The sequence below is a fragment of the Ursus maritimus genome, unplaced genomic scaffold (genome assembly GCF_017311325.1).
Source record: "Ursus maritimus isolate PB19 unplaced genomic scaffold, ASM1731132v1 scaffold_3, whole genome shotgun sequence".
NCBI classification, from domain to species: domain Eukaryota; kingdom Metazoa; phylum Chordata; class Mammalia; order Carnivora; family Ursidae; genus Ursus; species Ursus maritimus.
The window spans coordinates 96429925-96450745 of record NW_024425563.1 but is presented as its reverse complement, the minus strand read 5'-3'; the positions used below and the strand labels follow the sequence as shown (position 1 = coordinate 96450745).

Sequence of the window (20821 nt, the reverse complement as noted above, 5' to 3'; positions counted from 1 at the left end):
ATGGGAAAAATCGACCCGGCTTAAGATCAATATTGTTGGTTGGGTTGCTCCCGTTAAACAGTGGCATATGCAGACACATTTCGAATCAGACTTAAGATCCGGAACATGGCAGCGAGACACATTGCTCTCCAGGGAGGAGGGGGCCCCAGGGCAGGCGGGGCCAGCACATGCTGTCACTGAGTCATGGTGAGGGAAGGATGGACCCCACACAAAGCCAGCTCCCAGCCCCAGAGCTGTCCACGGGCGCAGAGGCCCCAGGGGAGTCCCCCATAGGGAAGGGGGGCAGGAGCCCAGGACACAGGAACACCACCCAGTGCCACCCAGCCCCGGGGATGCTTCCACGGTCAGCTCCTGGACATTTCACTGGCTCCCCCGTCAAACCGGAGCGCCTCAGGCTGCACCAGAAGCCCCTTCCACCAGCCTCACCTTGTGGCTCTTTGTGGCTCCCAGGGATACACTCGGCCAATGGCCTAGAGTCAGGATTCCAACCCAGGGCTCTGAAACCCCTGGATTCAGCCAGAACCTGTGAGGGCCACCCTGCGGGGCAGTCATCACCACCCCGGTGTAGCAACTACAAAGACCTCGGTTTCCACTTCCACTAGACCCTGTCAGAAGTTAAGAATTCCTAATGTTGAAGGCGTCGGCGGCCTCTGGTGTCCTGCATCAGCCAGACTGGCCACGGTCGACGGTGACAGAGGCCGCCTCACTGGCCCCTCGGGCTCAGCAGTGGCAGCTTTCTGTGGCCCCACTAAGTCAATGTCCCATTGATTTGTCTAGCTTTTACTGAAATAATGCCTATAAAGGAGATGAGTGACTTAAAAAAGATTCTGACAGATAAAAAGGAGCTTTACAAGCATACAAAAATGAGTGGAAGGCAGAGCTGACACCTTTCCCGTCCCAGAAGTTTCTTTGATTTAATCCAAGGCTGTGGCTAGAAATCCAACCAGACCTGATCATTTGACAGTAAGGAAGGAGGGGGTGGGAGGGAGGAAATATAGAGAGAGGAAGGGGTGAGGAGAGGGAGGGAGGGATGAGAGGAAGAGGGAGAGGGAGGGAGGGGAGAAGGAGGGGTGAGGGGAGTGAGGGGGAATGAGAAGAATAGGGAGGGGTCAGGGGAGAAGGGAGAGAGGGGTGAAGGGAGGAGGGAGGAAGAGAGGGTGGAAGGAGGGAGGAAAAGCAATACTAAGAAGACTGTGTAGGTATCTTATATACACTATAGCTATTAAGAAGCCTCTCTGTAAGCGTACGTTTTGCCCCGAATTATTGATTGCATAATGGTTAACAAAGCATTTAAATGCTAAGCATCCCCACGGAACACGAAGACCCCCTCACCATTTTTCACTATGTGAGTACGCAAGTGTACAAATGCTGGAGGTGAACGCTCGTTATTTTACCGATAAGTGTGTCTGGTCCAAAAGGTGCCCCTATTCCCTCAGGCAGCTCCACCCTCTTCTCAGGGTAGCGAACCACATGGGCCACGAACGCACTCCGTCAGTGCAAACAGCGTGTGGGAAATGGGAACCACAGCAGACCCAGACGGACGCCAGCACGACGCAAGTCTAGGCTTCACCGGCAACACCCTCGCCTCTCAACCCAAAGGAAATTATTCTCGATGAAGCTTCTCCCCTTTTTCAGGTGCAGCTGATGCCTTTCTTTCCTATTTTACTAAAAAAAAATCATTTTCTTTTTCCTTTCCAAGTGACCCAAACTGGCAACATAACTCTCACAGGCATATCTCTGTCTGCAGGAAAACGGTGATTCCCAAGTCCCCAGCCATCCTGGTTGCCAGCTTGCTGGCCTAGTAGCCAGTTTGTCACCCAGAGTTCAGAAGACGGTGACAGCCGGGGTGTGGCATGGCCCATCTGAGCCAGTGATCAGTGAGCTGCGGTGCTGTGCACCCACATCCGCGGGGAACACCAGATGCGCCCTGCCTCACGCCATCGAGGGACAGGGGCTTGGAAACTCCCCGGTCTCCTGGTCTTCCACAGGGGGCCCTGGCATCTGACCAAAATCCCTGCAGAAGATACGACTTCGCTCCACTGTCACTCCAAAGCTATGACAACCATTTCACACTCTGTTTCCATGGGCAGGAAGAATCTTTACCATTTCTGACTGGCTTGTTGCAAGCATTGCATATTATTGTCAATTCCGGAATAACCAAGTAAACTGCTCGAATTATTCCATTTCAAAGATCAAAACCCTTAGGCTCTCGCGAGTTGAGTGATTTATCCAAGGTCCTTGGCGTTGGAAGGGAGACGGATTTGGATTGGAACCAGCTGGGGCAAAGCTCACATCTTTTCTACTACAGTGCTCTCTTCCCGGAGCGGACGTATCTTGGGAAGTTCATTCGGAAAGTATTTATTAAGCAACTGCTCGCGTGGGGTATCGTACTGGGTGCTGCTGGAGAGCAGGTGAGCCAAACAGACACACAGACAGCACCTCCCACAGAGTCACAGGCACGTTCAGGGACCCTGCCTCATTGCCAGGCAACCTCCGTCCCGGGGCACTGCTGCCGCTGATGAACTGTGTGGTTTGGGGTAAAGAAGCCAGCCTCTCTGAGCCTCCCCCTTAATACAGGAAAAATAACAATACAAAAACAGTTTGAAATAGGGTAAATCTCGTTACGTTTTACAACCTTTCATGACCATTTTGTTTCAGACAAAAGCTACATGGGCACCGTCCACTTGGGCCAACGGCAAAGCACACACACGTGGCTGTTTCTTCTCTCACAAAGCTCCCCGGGCGATGTGTCTCCAGCCCCCGAATCCTGTCCAAAATACGGCCCAAAGCTCAGGCTCTGGCATTCTAAAAGCCATGATATTTTAATTCTCATGTAAGGTTGCTAATTCTGTTTCAGACTCTGTGCCAACTACTAACGACAATGCTTATTGGCCCCTGTGACTATTCAGGACTCATAAAGAGACAGGGGTCCAAGATCTTCCCTGATTTTAAAATTTTAGTTTGTATCGCTGGATTTTTATGTTTTGAGAGAGAGAAATTATGCGGGTGACAGGGCCAGAGGGAGAGAGAGAGAGAATCTTAGGCAGGGTCCACATTCAGCACAGAGGTGACATAGGGCGCAATTTCACGACCCTAACATCATGACCTGAGCCAAAATCAAGAACTGGACACTTAACCAACTGAGCCTCGCAGGTGCCCCAGCATCACTGGATTTTTATTCCAAATCTGCAGCACTTTCTGTAACAATAACGATGTAAACTTAGAACTCGACTGGGGCTCAGCCAACCTCGAGGCCCCCAAACCCGGCTTGTCTTTGGTTGTACACCCCTGGCCACCTCCTCCCAGAGGAAATGCCTGGCTCTGCCTCCCACTGGCCGCACACTGCCGAGAAACCACACCGAGAAGGGGATGTCAGCCAGCTCCGCCCCACGAGACCGGAAAGAGGTGCTGAGGGCGGTGTGGGGCTCACGGAGAGCCAGCAGCGTTCATGAGCTTGACCTGCTGCACCCCTCCTCCACGGGCCAGCGTGGGACTGTGGGCGCCCACGCAGAGGCAGGTCCACGGAGGAAGTCAAGAGCGCCTCCAGATGAGATGACACGGCCCAGCCAACCCCCGACTACTGACAAGTGTTTGGACCTCTAATGACTCCTAAAGACATCAAAGTTCTCAAAACTAAAAATGCACATTTCCCTTAGCGCTAGCGATCCACGGGACGTGCAACACTGCACGTTGGCTGGCACGCTGCCCGGCACCGATCAGAACCTGGAAATGGAGAAAACGACCCGTGTTCTCCCTCACGTGCCCTCCCCGCTGCCTCGCCCGCACCCCGGCACTGAGCCGCTAATGACCGCGGGCTCGCGCGGCCTTCCGTACCTCCTCCAGCGTGGTGTCCGAAATCCCGAAGCCCATCGCGTGCAGACTGTGAAGGTTCTGCTCCAGGGCCTGGAAGAGCCCTTTGAAGCAGGCCCTGTCCGCATCCTTGGGGACGCCGTAGACCAGCTCCCCGCCGCTGCTGGCTTTGAGGAACGCTTGCGGGATGTAAGTCTGTATCAGAGACGTGGCTCGGGCGATGTCCTTCGGGTCGTCAGCCTCCAGAACGGGAGTCTAGCCCAGAAAAGGAAGTGAGGAACCTTACTCCCAAAACACCAAATTTCCATCATCCGATCTCACATTTGAAATTCCCATGCAAAGCAGCGAAAGGGAGAAGTAGCATTTAAGCCCCAGGATCGTACACTTCCGAGCGAGGCGAGCCTCCCACGCCCGTCTTGGGCTCCGTTACCGGGCACGTCCGGCAGGCCTGGGGAGGGCTGCACTCACGTACCCCCCTGCTCCTGGGGACAATCCCTTCTGGACTACAGGACACGGGGCTGGGTCTTCTTAAAGGGGAGACAAGGATTCCCCCCCATAGAGGAAAGGAGCCACCTTGGGACAACGAGATACCCCAAGTCAGAGAGTAAGCTCGACTCAGAGCCCACACCCCCTGGACCCCACCCCAAACCCCCTCTGCCCCACCCCCGGCTGATGGGACCTCTGACCTTTCACCCCGCAGGTCCCTGCTGCATCCGCGTACAGCTTTAGCCTCCTAGACGGACCCTCATTGTCAGAAAAATACTCCTAGAGCATCTGGGCCATGATGCTGCCTGGCCAGACATGGGACGTGGGTTACCCATCAGGGGCTTCTGACCCCCGTCTAGTTCCTCTCAGTCAAAATGCGCCGTGGTCACAGGGGCTCATCGCCCCGCTCAGCCCGGGGGGATTTATTCAGCATCCTGGGCGCTGCACCCAGAGGCTTCAACCCACTTACCGACTCCCTTTCTCGCCCACCCATCCACCGTAAGCCCCTTGTCCACGGCCACCAGTGACTGCCATCAGCTCAGCCTCCCCCGTCTCTAACCCCCGGGAGCCCCGTGGCCGGGCCCCCGCCTCCCCAGCTCCAGGGCCCACTGCACAAACACCACGGCCACCATGTTCTGTTTCCTTCCTGTTCAGGTTCACGCCTTCCTGCACCTGTCCCCAGCCTCCAAGGGCCTCCTGCCGAAACCGGGCCTCCTTTTGGACTCAGGCAGTGTCAGGGACTGGACTGGGGGCAGAATCAATATTTGCTGGTTTGCTCCAGCTTCCTACCTGTTTGGTGAGTGTCAGGCTGAGCCCCTGGCCATAGGCCTCGGTTAGGCAGAAGGGGGGCGCACAGCAGCGCAGACGGCCCTGATGCAAGAAGGCCACACGGTCACTGAGAGCCTCCGCCTCGTCCAGGTGGTGGGTTGTGAAGATGACTGTCCGACCTGTGTCCCGACACAGCAGGCGTCAGAGCCAGCCCGGGGGGGGGGGGGGGCACGGAGACGATTTAAAGACCATCGCTAATTTTCACATCGGAAAAAACTGAGACGCGCAGAAGTCACTTAGCCACAGATTGGAGGCCATGCTTCTTCCTCTGCCGGTGCCCTTGGGACTTTGATGCTGTTTCTACAGATCCTCCAGCCCCTGGTGAGTCACAGGGGCCAGGGCCATGCGCAGAGGGTGACGCAGAGGGGCAGAAACACCACGTGCCGTGGAGGAGGAAAAAAAAAAAAATGCTGGGAGGGCATCTCTGCCTCTCCTCTGATACTCAAGCCCCTTCACAGGTCTTCAGAGAATAATCTCATGGCCACTTAAGGGGAAGGCTCTATTCATTCCACGGAAGCGGCCGCTGCATCTGATTAAGGCAGGGCAAGTGGTCACGGTCTGTGCTGATTTCCTCCAGGGTCACGGATGATGTGACCCCGCACACTCACCCATCACGCGTGACAGGACAGCAGCAGCCACCCTGACCATAGCCAGTGGGCTTGGGAGATGGGCAGGCGGGCATGCGAGCCACGGGCCACCCCAGGAACACACCTCAAGGAGCCCAGTGACCACCTTTTACAGAAACAAGTGTTGCTTTTTTGTTTGTTTTTAAGATTTTATTTATTTATTTGACAGAGAGAAAGTTCGAGAGCACAAGCAGGGGGAGCGGCAGGCAGAGAGAGAAGCAGACTCTTCGCTGAGCGGGGAGCCCGATGTGGGGCTCGATCCCAGGACCCTGAGATCATGACCTGAGCCGAAGGCAGACGCTTCACTGACTCAGCCACGCAGGCCCCCTCTTGTCTATTTTAATAACAGTAACAATAAACTGTCATTGACCGAGCACCCACCTAGCAGGTCCTAAGCCATATACTTCTGTACACAGTACCCTCCTTCTCCGGAAATCCTACAAGCGAGAACACTGATGCCCAGAGGGATATGATCATTTCTGCAGGGTCACGCAGGCATGGGCGGCAGGAGTGTGAGCAGAATTCAGTAGTTTTGTGCTAATTTGTTCCAGCATCTTTTCCTCCCTTCCTTCCTTCTTCCAAGGGAGGCCTGTCCCAATCAAGCGCTGAGTACTGCACATCGCAGGAGGGAGGGAACACACGACCAAATCCCAGGTAGACTGAGCCCCGCGCACACCAGTGTGCCCATGGGGAACCCTCCTTCTACTCAGCAGGGCAAGATTCTGTCCAGTCCTCAGATCTGTATCACAGATACCTGGAGGTCTGTGGTTCTTTCCAGAAACAGCCATCCATCCTGATTCTTGAGAATCTATTTTGCTTGTGGTCCCGCCTATGTCATCCGCTTACACCTTACCGACTAGCCCTCCAAACACCAACATCACTGCTCACTGACCAAGGACAGTGAGAAATTAAGTTATAACAGAATGTGAAGAGAGCTGTCTGTTTCTGAGATTTTTATCGCATTGGGTTTGCTGTTGAAAGATACTATTATGCTCACGACTCAGTGTTCTGACGGTCGAGGCTGGAAGATTCCATCTCTGACTTTTAAAATCAGTGAGAGTAGCAGGCTTGGTATCTAATGTGTACCGAGACCACTAACGCAGGGACAACGGAAGCCATGGGCTGGTCCACTTCTCCTCTCTTCTGTTCTCTTCATCCGCCCCGACTCGGGATGGCAGAGGAATTACTCAGTGCAGGGTAAATTAGCTTTATCTGTTTCCTCTACCCCTCCAGCGGGGCTCAGGGCCTCATGCACAGAAGGTTCAGGGGTTCCCATTCTGCTACTTCTCTCCCTGACGGGCATGTAGGCAAGAAGAGAAGGGAGGGCTTTGTGATCTCATGGCAATGGGCAAGGGTCAGGCTCTCTGGGGCTGTGGTCGGCATCCTGTGATCTTGGGGTGATGACCTTCAGAGCTTAGGCAGGGTCCCGAATGGTCAGGTCAGGGCACAGAGCACCCCTGCTCCCTGGGCCTCACCTGGGTCCAGCTGGCCGCCGGCCCTGAACCTCTGCCCTGGCTTCCCTGGCAGACCCTGTCTCCTCCTTGGGGCCAAAGCCTGGGACCAGTGAATGTGAGGGACACCAACTGTGGGTGCCCGCCGGGGTCCCAGTGCTCTGCTTGGCCTCGGGGACCGTGGTGAGGCTGCATGAAGTCACATGGGCCTATGGCATGGACACAACATTGCTTTGCTGGTGTGCCTCCCCTCCCCCGACCCCTGCCAATACCCAGAAAGGAACAGAAGGTCACATTGGCTCACTCCATTTTCCCGCCCCCCCCTGTCTTCCAGGTCTGCATCCCTCCTATGTTCCTGGGACAGGAAGGAACAAGAGGGTTTCTTCATGTTTCCTCAGTGTCATCCTCCTCGCTGATCCCAGCCTTTTGATAACATGTAAGGGATAGATGGAGACATCCCTTCCTCCTCAGGACAGAGATGATGGCCTGAGTCCTCTGGGCGTGGCCCTCTGAATGCTGAGAAACATGGGGTTTCCTTCTGGTCCTTTCTCTTTGTATGTCTTAGGCAGCAAATCCTCATCCCCCACAGGGAGACAGAGGCTCCAGGCAGAGTCAGAAGGTTTCATAGGCAAAAGGTAAGAGAGAAAAAGCAAAGCAGTTTCTGGAGAGTTGGTGGTGACCCTGCCTCTTACACTCCTGTCGCCCAGCAGCACCAAGCTAGGTGTCCCTACTCCCGCCGCTGTCTTCCAGATTCGGGTGTCTCTACGTGAAATACCTATGCCAATCTTCTTAGCAGTCAGGATCAGAGAAAGAGCCACAGGTGGGGGTCAGCAACTGCCCACCCAAAGCGTAAACAGGAGACATGGGACCAAACGGCTGAAATGTGGAAGGCCTAGCGCGGTGCCCACAGCCGCCCGTGGCTCAGTGAGCTTCCTCTCAAGCCATGAGCCATCCACACACCCATCTCTCCAGGCCCTGCTTCCCTCACTGAAGGAGAGGAGGCTCGGTCCACATACCAGCTTAGAACACCTGTTCTAACAACCTGGGATTCCAGAACAGCACCCAATTTGGATGAATACGACTTCAACAGAAATCACGTCTACCATCATGGGTCACAGTCGTTTGGGAGATCAGACACAAAGTAAGCAAATCCTAGCCCAGCAGAGATGTTATAGAACAGACAGATCTTGGGCGCGCCTGGGGGGCGCAGTCAGTTAAGCGGCCGACTCTCGGTTTCTGCTCAGGTCGTGATGTCAGGGTCATGAGATCGAGCCCCATGTTGGGCTCTGTGCTCAGCAGGGAGTCTGCTTGAGATTCTCTCTCCCTCTGCTCCTCCCCCTGCTTGAGCTCTCTCTCCCCAAAATAAATAAAAATCTTTTTAAATAGTTAAAAAATAACTGATCTCTCTACACTCTTGTGACAATTCCTTCTTCTGTGAAAGGGAATGTGTCCTTATGGGGATATAACCTGGCTCCTTCCACCGTATCGCCAGAAGACACGACGGAGGGGCGCCCTGCTCCTACCTTCGCGGTACTTGAGGAGAATGTCCCAGATGCTGCGGCGCGAGCAAGGGTCCACCCCGCTGGTCGGCTCGTCCAGAACCACGGTCCTCGATGTGCCGATGAAGGCAATGCCAATGGACAGCTTCCTCTTCATGCCTCCCGACAGGACACGGGTCTGTTTGTGCTGATGCTGCGTTAACTCCACCTCCTGGAGAGTTCTGGAAGAAGAACAAAGCCGTCGCTCTTCCCCCTGAACGCCTGAAAGCTTCGTTCCAGATTTCAGTCCATCCATAAGGACCGGTAACGGCCAAGAACATGGTGAGCCACGGATACGTGGAGGGGACCCAGAAGCCGCTCACGCTCGAGAGTCCTGACACGGCCGCGGTGGCCTTTCTGAGGTTCAGGTGGAATCCCGCCAACGGGCCCCGGGTGAGGCCTGGGCAGCAGGATCCACCGAGGACTGTTTTCGGAAAACACTCATCTCCTCCCTGGAGATGAGTGTTTTCTCAAGGGACCTACATTTCCCCAGGACGCTGAGAGCATGTGGGATGGCTGGGGGGCCGGTGGGGCCAGAGGGGGGAGGCAGAGGTCCAGCTCCACCGACCACAGGGTGGTCTGCAGAAGCCTGTGGGTCCATATGTACTACGTTAATACCCACCTGCCTTCCTGACAGACAAGTTCCCGGGAAACGTTACAAATTACCAACTGCCATTCTTGTGAAAGTCGGCCCTCTGCCCCCCCCCAGGGAGCTTTTAGTGCAAGAGCTCTAGGTCTCAGACACCCCGTGCAAGGAAAGCCTCCCCCACCAGGCTTCTCTTCCTTCTGTGGCTCTACTCTTCTCTCAAAAATAAGCATCCCACTCTCCGCCATGGCGCCCTGTCAACTCTCCAGATACTCATCCCTGTCTTCCCCTTCTGACATCGGCCTCACTGCTCAAGAAGCCCGTCAGCAGCGCCTTCCCCAAGCCTTGCCCTGCGCGCTCAGACCAAAGTGGATTCCCTCCCCGCCGAGCTGTGGGCATCTCTCAACCCCGTCACACTCAGAGGCCCACTGTCCCCTGCACGCCAGGCCCTCCCTCCCTTCCTCTACGAGCGTGATGTCCCCACGCTCTGCTCACATCCTCCCACCTCCCCTGAGCCAACTCTGCTCTCCTCAGCCCTCCCCTGTTCCCGGCAGACAGGACAGCTCCAGGGCAGGTCACCCTTCTCTGCACGTGCCTCAGTCCCTTGCTCTGTACTTGAAACATCCGTCCTCTCCGGACGTCACGTGTCCATCTTGATACTGTCCCCGCTCTGCTCCCTCTTCCTCCACTGCCTCTTTAACGGACTCCAGGAACGCCTTCGTCCCCATCACATTCCTAAAACGGCTCCTGTTTCAGGCTGCTCACCAATGACCTCCATGTCCTAAATCCACAAGTCATCCCTGTCTTCATTGCACTTGACCCTGAACAGCACCCGATGCGCTTGACCGTCTCTCCGCCTTCACGGACCTGTCTTCTCCTTCCCCACTGGTCTCTCCTTCTCGCCTCCTGGCTGGTCCTGCTCACCCCTCCATTGTTTTATCAAAGTGTCCAGCGCTCAACCCTCTGTCCTCCCTTGTCCACCTGCACACAGGACCTCGAGGACCTCACCACCATCGAACGCCTGGAGCCCCATGCGCACCCCAGAACTCCGAGAGCCAATGCAACCACCTAATGACACCTCCCCACTGAAGCCTGATACAGCGCCTCTTCTGACTTCTCTTATCTCCTCTGGGCCAAATTAAGGGCAAAACAGGAATGACTTGCCGTCCTAACAGACACTCACTCTAAAGATTGAACGGGGATCCCACCTCCTTTGGAACACATGTTAACGAACCTACGAAATCGAGCACTGCTACGGGACCCAATTTGGACTGTGCTCGCTCTAAATGCCTCGCTATCAGTTCTCGCTCCCTCTAATTGAGAAGTGCCGTCCTACAACATGGTCTCACTCTGTTGCTTCTGTGCAAATTGGCTTCGTTGCTAGGTAACACGCAGCACACCGGTAACTACTGAGGGCACCTAAATCCAAAAAACAAAATGATGAACCCCGGATAGCGTTGTGAGGAACCTGATTTAAGCTCAATCACAGAGTTTGCTGAGACCCAAAGCATAGATGCATTTTTTAAATTTAAATAGGTGGTGACCTGGGACGGTTTTTTAAACACCCAGGTTGTACGGGCCCGATGAACCATTCCTCCAGAATTGTCCACTGGCGTGCCAGACAGACTCGCATCAAAACAAACGCTTTCCCCCGCACGTCCGCATCCCCGCTGTCATGAGCGTGGTTATTACCACGACCAGCCACGCCTGAGGACGCAGTGAGAGGCGAACCAGCCCCCCTGCAGAAGAGAATGTCCCGCATGCCCACGTGACCTGCCAACCACGTGAACCTGGACGGAGGAGAGAAGGAAGAAACCAGCGTGAGACTAAAGCATGTGGCACATCTGTGGTTTTACGGGCTCATGTCCCTTGAGGCTCTCTCTCCAGTTCAGACTCTGCTCACCCCCAGAGCCGTAAGATGACCTCAGAATATGAGCGTGTCCCCAGAGAGATGGGATCTGTCCATACCGCCTGCCACACAGCGGGTTTCCCTCCAGGTGCGGGAGACAGGGCGGTGGGGTGGGGGTGAGCTTCTGGGGAAGCAGCGGCCTTTCTCCAACGTGGTCAAGGCAACCACAGCGTGAATGTTCCCGGCCGCTCGGCCTTCAGATCCGGAGCCCTGAGCAATTCCTGCCTCCACCATATTGCGGGTGTGTGGTCCTGTTGTGCTGTGTTTCTTATTACCAACAAGACAAGGTCTGCGATACCGGCTGACATTGGCTGTCTGGGATTCCGTGTGTGCAACTGGATCCATCTTAGCCTGAAGATGGGCTTGTTCAGGCAAGATCCCCTCACGACTGACAGTCCAGATGCGGGCTCCGTGGTGAGCCGGGGCTCCTCCCACCAGACGTCCCACAGGCTGCTGGGGTGCTGGCCTGCCGGCCCACCCACCTGCTGGCCCACCCACCTGCCGGCCTACCTCCCTTCCCACCTCATGCTTGCCGACCTGCCTGCCTGCCCACCAAGGCTCTTGGGTACACATTTAAGCCACCGTCACCTGCACGCGCTGCTTTCAGCCCCTTGGAGTCCCCCTAACAGGCGTCTGAGCTGCAACACTAGGAATGTGCCGAGAACCCCCTCCCACTCCCACCCTGCCAACAAATGCCCTCTTCTCCAAGGCCTGCATCCCAGATTCTGCCCCGGAGTAGCCAGCCTGAGGGCGGGGAGGCAGAGCCCCCACATCCAAGCCCCTGGTCAAATCCTGGCCTCCCCATACGAGCTGTGGCCCCACAGCCCTGAACCTCGGCAGCTTCCCCACCCCCCCGAGAGACCTCGGAGTGAGCTGCCCCCACGCAGCCATGGTAGTGTCCGGGACAGACAGTACTGATCAAGTCCCGGCTCACCACGGGGGCAGACCCGGTGCCACAGCGGGCCCCGGGGTCGGACACGTCCGGCACCTCAAACTCATGCCCCTGAGACACACTCATGACCTGTTTCAATGCCCTTCCCAAACTGGCTCTCTCCTTTTCAAGACACGGTGCCACATTGCACTGGGCTGAGCAGAGATCGGAAAGGTCATGAGTTGCCCCTTTTCTCTCGCCCCATGTTTGGTGAGCACCTCTCCTGCTGCCTCACCACCCATGACCTCTCCTAGATTCCTCCATGCTCAGAATGGGGGCCCCCGACGCACCTTCCTGACATCCTTCACCTGCCTCGTGATACACAGCCCTTGACCACACAACAGGGTGGCCTGTCATCACGCCATCCTTCAGCGGTCTTCACGCCCCACCCCTGCTGGTTTAGGAAGCCCTGTGGCGGAATTTGGTATCCCCCGCTCCAAGCCTTCCCTTCCAGCACGTTCGTCCAGCCGCCCTTGGCCGTGTCATTTGTTGAGCGTGACCTGTGTCCCCCCCAAATCCACATGGTCAAGTCCAAAGCCCCAGGGCCCCAGAGTGTGACTACACTCGGAGATGGGGTCTTTCAAGCGGTAATTCAGGTTAACTGAGGTCATTAGGGTGGACCCCTCACCCAATAGGACTTGTGTCGTTCTAAGAAGAGGGACCTCGGACATTTTCACATAGAAGGAAGACTGTATGAGGACACGGAGAAGGTACCCTGTCCACGCCAGTTAGAGGAGCCAGCCCTGCCACCACCTTGATCTGGGACCTCCACCTGCAGCCAGGGTGAGGGAGCACAGGTCTTAGGATGCACGGGAGATCCTCGTACGACACTGTCTGAGCAGTGACGTGGGCAGCGTGGCAGGCAGGGACGCACGAGAGCAGCCCAGCCAGAGGCAGTAGCATGTGCAAAGGTCCTGAGGCCAGGACACGCTGTTTGATGTGTTCAGGGAGCAGCAGCAAGGCCAGTGTGACTAGAACAGCGGGATGAAAGAGAGAAGGAGGAGGGGAAGCAGGAGAGCTTGCAAGCCATACAGACGATGGTCTTGCACTGAATTCATCCAAAACACAAGAGTCTGTGGGTGAAAAGGGCACTCAAAATGAATCTGGGACAACAGGGGTAACCCTGGACAGTCTCGGGCACATAAGGCCATGCAGTCCTGCTATTATTGGTTGCCAGAGACTTGGGGTTTTCCTCTGAAACACGGAGTCCTTGAAGGACGGTGGGCAGAGAAGGGACAGGACCTGAACACACCAACAGAGGACCACGTGGAGAGCAGTCTGGGCAGGTAGACAAGAAGGCTGCAGGAGCACAGGATGGAGGCATCCACCCCGAGCACCCAGCGGAGAGTGGGGTCAGGCGGGAGGAAGGTTAACCTTGCAGAAGGGTATGCAGGTGTGAGCTGACTAGGGACAGAGGGAGGGCCAAGCAGGGGGGTCTCAGCGGCCATGTGCAAGGCGGGATGGGGTGGCAAGTCAATTCACCACCAGGCTCAGTTCGCATTAATACCACCAACAGTCATAAAATACGAGACAATTTTAAGACAATGTACCCCTCTTCTGCTCACTGGGGCAGGGCCGGAAGCATCAAGGTGAGTTTCCACCCAGGTGAAAGTGACTACATTTTACAGTTCACACCCAAAACCCTGCCTGTGTTCACCCTCACCATATGCAGACCGTGAATACTTACTGGAAAGAGTAAAGCTTGCAGAAATATTCCAAGGTGACAATAAGCACCCAGAGTCATCCCCGTGAGGGAGCACAGCCAGCGCGAGCTGGACACTCTTCACACCCAGCTATCATTATGTTGCAGACCCACAGCTCCGCCTCTGAACTAGGGCTGCCACAGGGCTGCCGTCCTTGTCCTTGACTCGGGCTGCTGTTTGAGCTCCAACCCTCCCTCCCTTTCAAGCTCATCTCCCTGAGACACCACTTCGTCTTCTGCCCAGGGACCTCCAGTTCCCCACTTCTCCCTCTGGTCCACGGGAGAGTCTCCTTGGCCTCGCCGGCCCATCCTGGCTCACCCCCCCTTCCCACCCCGACCCGTGCACCCGCTCTCCATTCTGGGTGCATTCGGCGCTGTACCTGGACCCCTCCCCTCCCCCACTTGGACATCTAGCTGCTCGACATGGCCTGATCCTCCTGACTTCAAAGAGTCTGCAAATCTGGGATGTCCTCCCTACCCCTCCTCCCCCCAGCTCGGCCACCACTCGGGCTCTCGTGGGCCCTGCTCACAGTGGGCTCTGATCCCAGTCTCTCCCAGGGCTGTGCACTCTGCTCTGGGGTCACAGGATAAGCCTTCCAGAGCTGCAGCTGACCACCCCCCACCCATGTGCACCTGCTTGCATGAGGAAGTTTGATCTCCCCGCCCCGGACCAGTTAGGCTCCTTGCAGCCAGTTCTCAGCCCACCCCCCATTCTTTCATTTCTGGGCGCCCACATAGACCCATACCCTAGACACCAACCTTCCACGTGCAGCCCAGGCCTCACAATCCCACCTATGCCCACCTATCCCCACCTATCCCCCTCCGAGGACAGGCCAAGACCCATTCAGAGTCTTCCCTGAGAAGCTTCTCTGGAAGTCCCAGTGCTGGTGGCTGTGTCCTAACTCCACAGGTAAGAACTATTTGCTGGCTTGGGGCGGGGGCTGGGTGGCTCAGTCAGTTAGGCATCCGACTCTTGGTTTCAGCTCTGGTCATGATCTCAGGGTTGTGGGATTGAGCCCCATGTCGGGCTCCGTGCTCAGCATGAAGCCCGCTTGGGATTCTCTCTCCCTCTACCTGGTCCCCCCACTTGGGCTCTCTCTCTCTCGCTAAAAAAAAAAGAACAATTTGCTAGGGTTTTCTTCTCATAAAGACACCAAAGATGTTTTTAAAGCATCTCTTCCTATACCCGTCACTACTTTACGGGGCAGAGGGCGGGAGGACGAAGACATGGCGGGTGCTGACCTCCTGACTTGCTGATGCAGCTCCTTCCAGGCCCACTGCGGGGCCTTTACGGAGGCAAAGAGCAGCAGGTGCTCCCGGACGGTGAGGTTGTCGAACAGGACGTCCTGCTGCGGACACACGCCCAGCTCCCTTCTGATGGACGACAAGTCTGTCTGCAGGTTCTTGCCATTGATGAAGATGGTGCCAGAAGTGGGAGCGTGGAGTCCCGTCAGCATGGATCTGGCAGAGAAAACAAATGAGCCGAGGACAGAGGCGGAGGCGGCCCCTGAGCCCGGCAAGCCAGGCAGCTCCGGGCGACCTCCCACTGGCCTCATTCCCAAGTGGGAAGGAGCTTCACGGGATGTTGGCTGGCTTCATATTGGAAATGTGGGCTTATGACAATGTTTACACTCCCCTGAATATGCTTATCAGAGACCGTTCCAGATGCGTGGGAGTTTAAGGTTATAAATCCAACTTTGCTTTACAGATAAGGAGACCAGCTCAAGAAACGGCATATTTGGGGCGCCTGGGGGGCTCAGTCAGTGAAGTGTCTGCCTTCAGCTCAGGTCATGATCCCCGAGTCCTGGGATTGACCCTTCGTGGGGCTCCCTGCTCAGCAGGGAGTCTACTTCTTCCTCTCCCTCTGCAGCTCCCCCCTTCATGCTCTCTCTCTCTCTCTCTCTCAAATAAATAAATACACAAATAATCCTTTTAAAAAACTGCTAAGGAAATGGCATAGTTACTCAAGCCCTCATGAGCAGACAGAAGCCAAGTGGAACGCAAGCCCGGCCACCCAACGCTGTGGCCAGGTTCGCCTCCCGCCACGCTCACGCACTCGGTCCACGTCAATGCGCAACCACTCGACCAGCCCTCTTCGGAATCTCACTTGTCCGACCCAATCAAAGGAAGCCAGGGGACTGCCTAGCTCTGCTGCCTCGTCTCAGGACATTTATTATTTAGGTTTTAGACCGTTTTCATGTTTCTATACATACACCTACCCCACAGTACATAGCATATTTACCCCTAAGTACTTATGCAAAAGATGTTAAAACGTGTCCACAGATGCTCACAGCAGCTTCATTTACAACCAGGAAAACCTGGAAATACGCTCACCTGCCACCCACACCAGGCGTAAGGACAAACGCTGTGGGCTCTACAGCGCCCAGCGCTGGGAGCCAGCAGTGGACCCGTCACCACCACCAGGGAGCCCCCAAGCCTCAGCGCAGTGAAATAAGCCAGGCCTGATTCCGTTTACATGACATTATAAAAAAGGCAGCCTCCTTTCCAGCAGCAAACCTCGGATCTGTGGTCACTTGGGGGCCAGGGTCAGGGAGGACACAGGAAAGCATGAAGAGGGGAGACGGGCTCTGCATCACGGCCACGGTGGTCGCCGGCATACCAGCCAAACCGGGGTCGCAGCTCAGCAAACCACCCAGGGCGACTCAGACGTGCCCCAGACACGCGCCCAAAGCAACACAGGCAGGGAACCTCGAAACCTAGAGAAACTCCAAATTTAAGTCTAAACGCCAGGTCTTGCTTGTAAGAAACGCGTGCTCGCCAAAGCACGGTGGGGGACGCTGGCGTTTGGAGTCCCTGTGCGACTAAATGCTTGCTCTTCCAATGTGAAAACACTGCAGACACACTCAGTGGGATCTCCAGCTCAGTTCAGCGTCCGAGCCAAGAAGAAAGCATTTTTTTCCCCTTCTGATTTCTCTTCTAGTTGAGATTTCTGAAGCTTCCTGCATGTTATCTTGCTACTTTTCTCAAGAAGTTCGAAGTAGGATAAGTCAATTAGAGAAAAGACAATTATCATGTGATTTCACTCATATGTGGAATTTAAGAAACAAAACAGAGGAGCGTAGGGGAAGGGTGGGAAAAATAAAATAAGATGAAAACAGAGAGGGAGGCAAACCAGAAGAGACTCTTAATCATAGGAAATAAACTGAGGGCTGCTGGAGGGGAGGTGGGTGGGGGATGGGGTAACTGGGGGATGGGCATTAAAGTGGGCACGTGATGTGATGAGCACTGAGTGTTATATAAAACTGATGAATCACTACATTCTACCCCTGAAACTATTAAGACACTATATGTTAGTTAATTGAATTTAAATAAAATAAGAAAAAAAAAGAAGTTCAAAGTAGGGGCACCTGGGTGGCTCAGTCAGTTGAGCGTCTGACTCTTGATTTCCGCTCAGGGTCTCAGGATTGTGTGATCGAGTCCTGAGTCCAGCTCCCCACTCAACTGCTTCTCCCTCTCCCTCTCCCTCTGCCCCTCCCCCCACGTGCACGCACACACTCTCTCTCTCTCATAAATAAATAAATACAATCTTCAAAAATAAAGAAGGAGAAGTTCGAAGCAAATAGTCCTTTTCATTGTTTAACTAAGCATACTTTAGTCCTCCTGAAAAACAACAGAGAAATGGACTTATTCGCAAGACAAGTTCGACAACATCCATGGTTTAACCAACAAGGTCGGGGCTGCTTTGTGAACCCTCAACTTTTAAGGTCGTCATTCCCCTGGGATCCTGCGATTGGATTCTTTAATCAAATCTGGAGCCTTTGGACCCCAAACAAAAATCAAGCCTTCACAGAAAAACACAACCACACAAAAAGCAGAACATGAAAAAAAAATACTCGATTCAAACATTTGCAGACATCGTGCCAAATGTCATCTTCCCAGATACGCGAGCAAAATTAAACGTAGTGGTAGGACAGTGAGAAGCGTTGTAGGCTTCTCAGAGACTGCAGTAAAACTGTGGTGTATTACTTGTAGGGAATAAAAGGATTAGGGATAAGAGCCCATCTCCTTGCCGTGGGTGGGGGGCTGCAGACCCCCCACGTAACCGTCCACCCAGAGCATGGAGCAGCTCCGGCGAGGGGCTCTGTCTGTCCTCTGTCTCAAAACGAAAAGGTAGGGAAAAAAATCTAATCTCAGGTGAACCGAGATTGTTCGAAAAAGCCCGTGTGTGACGAGGATGAAATGCGACTCACATGACGGTGGTTTTCCCGGCGCCGTTGGTCCCCAGCAGGGCAGTGATCTGGTCTCTGTGGAAGGTGAGGGTCAGGTCTCGGACGGCCGCCTTGTGGGGCTCGTACTCCTTGGTCACGGATATCAGGGCGACACCCGGGGGGCCTCCTCCAGGCTTTCCCTCCCCGTTCTGCAGCGAAGACCCTGAGAAGAAGAGGCAGATTCATCCTGACGGACTCCGAGAGCCCCCAGTATAATGCTCACAGGTACCAGTTCAGGGGCCTGCCGTGGACTTGAATTGTAGCTATGTGAAACACACATGGCACCTCAGAACCCTTCCTTACCAAGACCAAGGGGCGAATCACGTAATGGCAAAACTTAAATGAAATGGCTGATTTCGGGGACGCCTGGGTGGTGCAGTCAGTGAAGCGTCTGCCTTCGACTCAGGTCACGATACCGGGGTCCTGGGATGGAGCCCCACACCGGCTCCCTGCTCAGCAGAGAGCCTACTTCTCCCTTTCCTCTGCCCCTCCCCCTGCTCATGCTCTCTCTCTCAAATAAATAAAAATCTTAAAAAAAGAAATACATTGCAATGTTGACTTCTGGTATAAGCTATCGTGACGGGAGCTTGTGTGTCTATAGCTCGCCCCTGACGTCCTGCTTTCATGGAAAGAGCAGACGTAAGTGACACACAGTGGGACAGAGGGATGTGGGTCCCACCCTGTCTCCCGGGAAGCACACTCCTTACTTGTAAGGGGCAGCGATGGTCTTGCTCTCACAGCAACGACGGAGACACTAGCCTGTGTGAAACACTTGGCGATTTCTACAGCCCACTACCCTGGGCAGCTGTCCCCCTTTGCTTTTGTTTCTCACACAAATTCATGCTGGAACTGAAGCTTTATTTTGCGGCCATATAATATATGCACGACTGCACCCCACGCACAGAGGGGCTGCAAACAGCAGGTGACAGTAACACCCCAGGGCTCTGGTCCCCTGGCTCAACATCATCGGGGGTTCTTTCTTGCGACTTGGCCCCCAGCTCTGTTTCTGAGCCCAAGACCAGCCCGGCCAGCGGACACAGTTGCAGAGACTCGACCAGGTGAAAAACAGAAGGAAAACAGAGCAGAAGGGAAAACATATATCTAATCCCACGACTCTTCACAAACCTTTATTGTCAAAGTGCTCATTGATGAAGGACAGGTCAGAACCAGGCGCGTGCGGTCTTTTGGCCACTAAACCACACAAATTCTTCCAGTAAGATGCGGTAAAGGGAAAATACCACGGTTTCCTTAAGCCGAAGGTTCCTAAAAAATAAGATACAGTTAAAATCGGTATAATTATTCCTTTCTCCTTGTTAGATTCTGTACGAGAATGTCTTCACTAATTAATCCGTGATGTTATTCCATGTTAAAGTGTTGAAGCACATCCCACATGTGACCTGGTGACAATCTGGGGGACGGGGTATTAGCCGTGTGGGGAGCCCTCACGCTCCATCTTCAGCCTGACCCACGGCCAACTGCTGGGCCCCCTGACAGCTGCCTTCCCGAGAAGGCCTTCAGAGCAGGTGTTCGGTGAACAAGCAGATATTTAGGGAAAATAAAAGTCATGTTGAACGATTGCTGAATGTTCCCCAGAGTAAAGCTCTGCCCCAGCCCCGCTGCCCCATTACGTAGCTGTCACTCTTTTGTCCCGTCTTTGATGTTTGCATGGTTCCTAGACACGGATTAACAGCGGGAAGGAATTAATCCATTAAAACATCTACAAAGAAGAATACATAATGCCAACATTTCCATATGAAACATCGACATTCTTCAAACGTCCTCTCCAAATTTATTCCGGCCCACTTAATAGTCACTTTGCCCTCATTATATGTTGAAATGAAAGTGGATTTAATTATTAACAGCTCTCAATTCTCTTTAACGCATCCATTCTAGCCTAGGTTCGATGCGCGCCCTAAGTCCTCCAAGTGACTGAAGAGATAAAGGCCTACGTGAAGACCGTTTTAACACTTGACCCTCCAGCCAAGGAGAGATGGGCGCCCTCATCCAGGCTAACCCAAAGATTCAGAGACACGATCGCAAATCCGAACGGACAAGCGAAGGAGGGTGTGGGGCTGGTATTCGGTCTAGCCGTCACTTCTGGTGTGAGTTGAGCTGAGTCCCCCAAAAGTCATGTTGCCATCCTAACCCCAGTAGCTCAGCATGGGCGGCACTTGGAGGAAGGCTTTCAAGAGATACTTCAGGTTAAATGAACTCGCTGGGTCAGCCCTCATCCAATCTGACGGGTGTCCTTATGGGAAGAGATTAAGACACCAACAGGGAGGTTGCGCAGATCAACAGGCCACGGGGAGGAGGAGGGAGGCCTCAGTAGGAACCAGCCCTGCACCTGCCTGGATCTTGGACCCCCTCCAACCTCCAGGACGGGAGAGACTAGATTTCTCTTGTTTAAGCTATGCAGTCCGTGCCATCACGCCTGCCCTAGAAAACATGCAGCAAGTAGGCAGAATGTTCTCCAAGACCCTAGCAAACTACCAACTACCCCTAGCCAGGAAGAGATGAGCAGCCCATGGATAATTCGGTCCCATTCCACATGCTCTCCCTTCCAGCACTGGCCAGGGCCCCGCCTGTGTTCACTCACATGGTCCTGCGACCACGTGATATGAGGGTGCTATTACCACCTCCCCCTACCCAGGGGGAAGGACACAGGCTGCTGAGCTGTATGCAGCAGCCCCGTGGGTACCTGCCTCTCTGAACACAGGCCCGCAGC

The 20821-nt window shown here is 54.6% G+C and overlaps 1 protein-coding gene across 1 annotated transcript in view; it reads right to left on the bottom strand.

Annotated features, from left to right (window-relative positions):
- ABCA13 (ATP binding cassette subfamily A member 13) overlaps positions 1-20821 on the bottom strand; it is a 369975-nt gene that overhangs the window by 181043 nt on the left and 168111 nt on the right. Inside the window, 6 exon segments of the mRNA XM_040644577.1 lie at positions 3835-4065; positions 5086-5243; positions 8725-8921; positions 15110-15328; positions 18079-18259; positions 19222-19359. Of these exon segments, the coding sequence (XP_040500511.1) occupies positions 3835-4065; positions 5086-5243; positions 8725-8921; positions 15110-15328; positions 18079-18259; positions 19222-19359 (1124 nt within the window).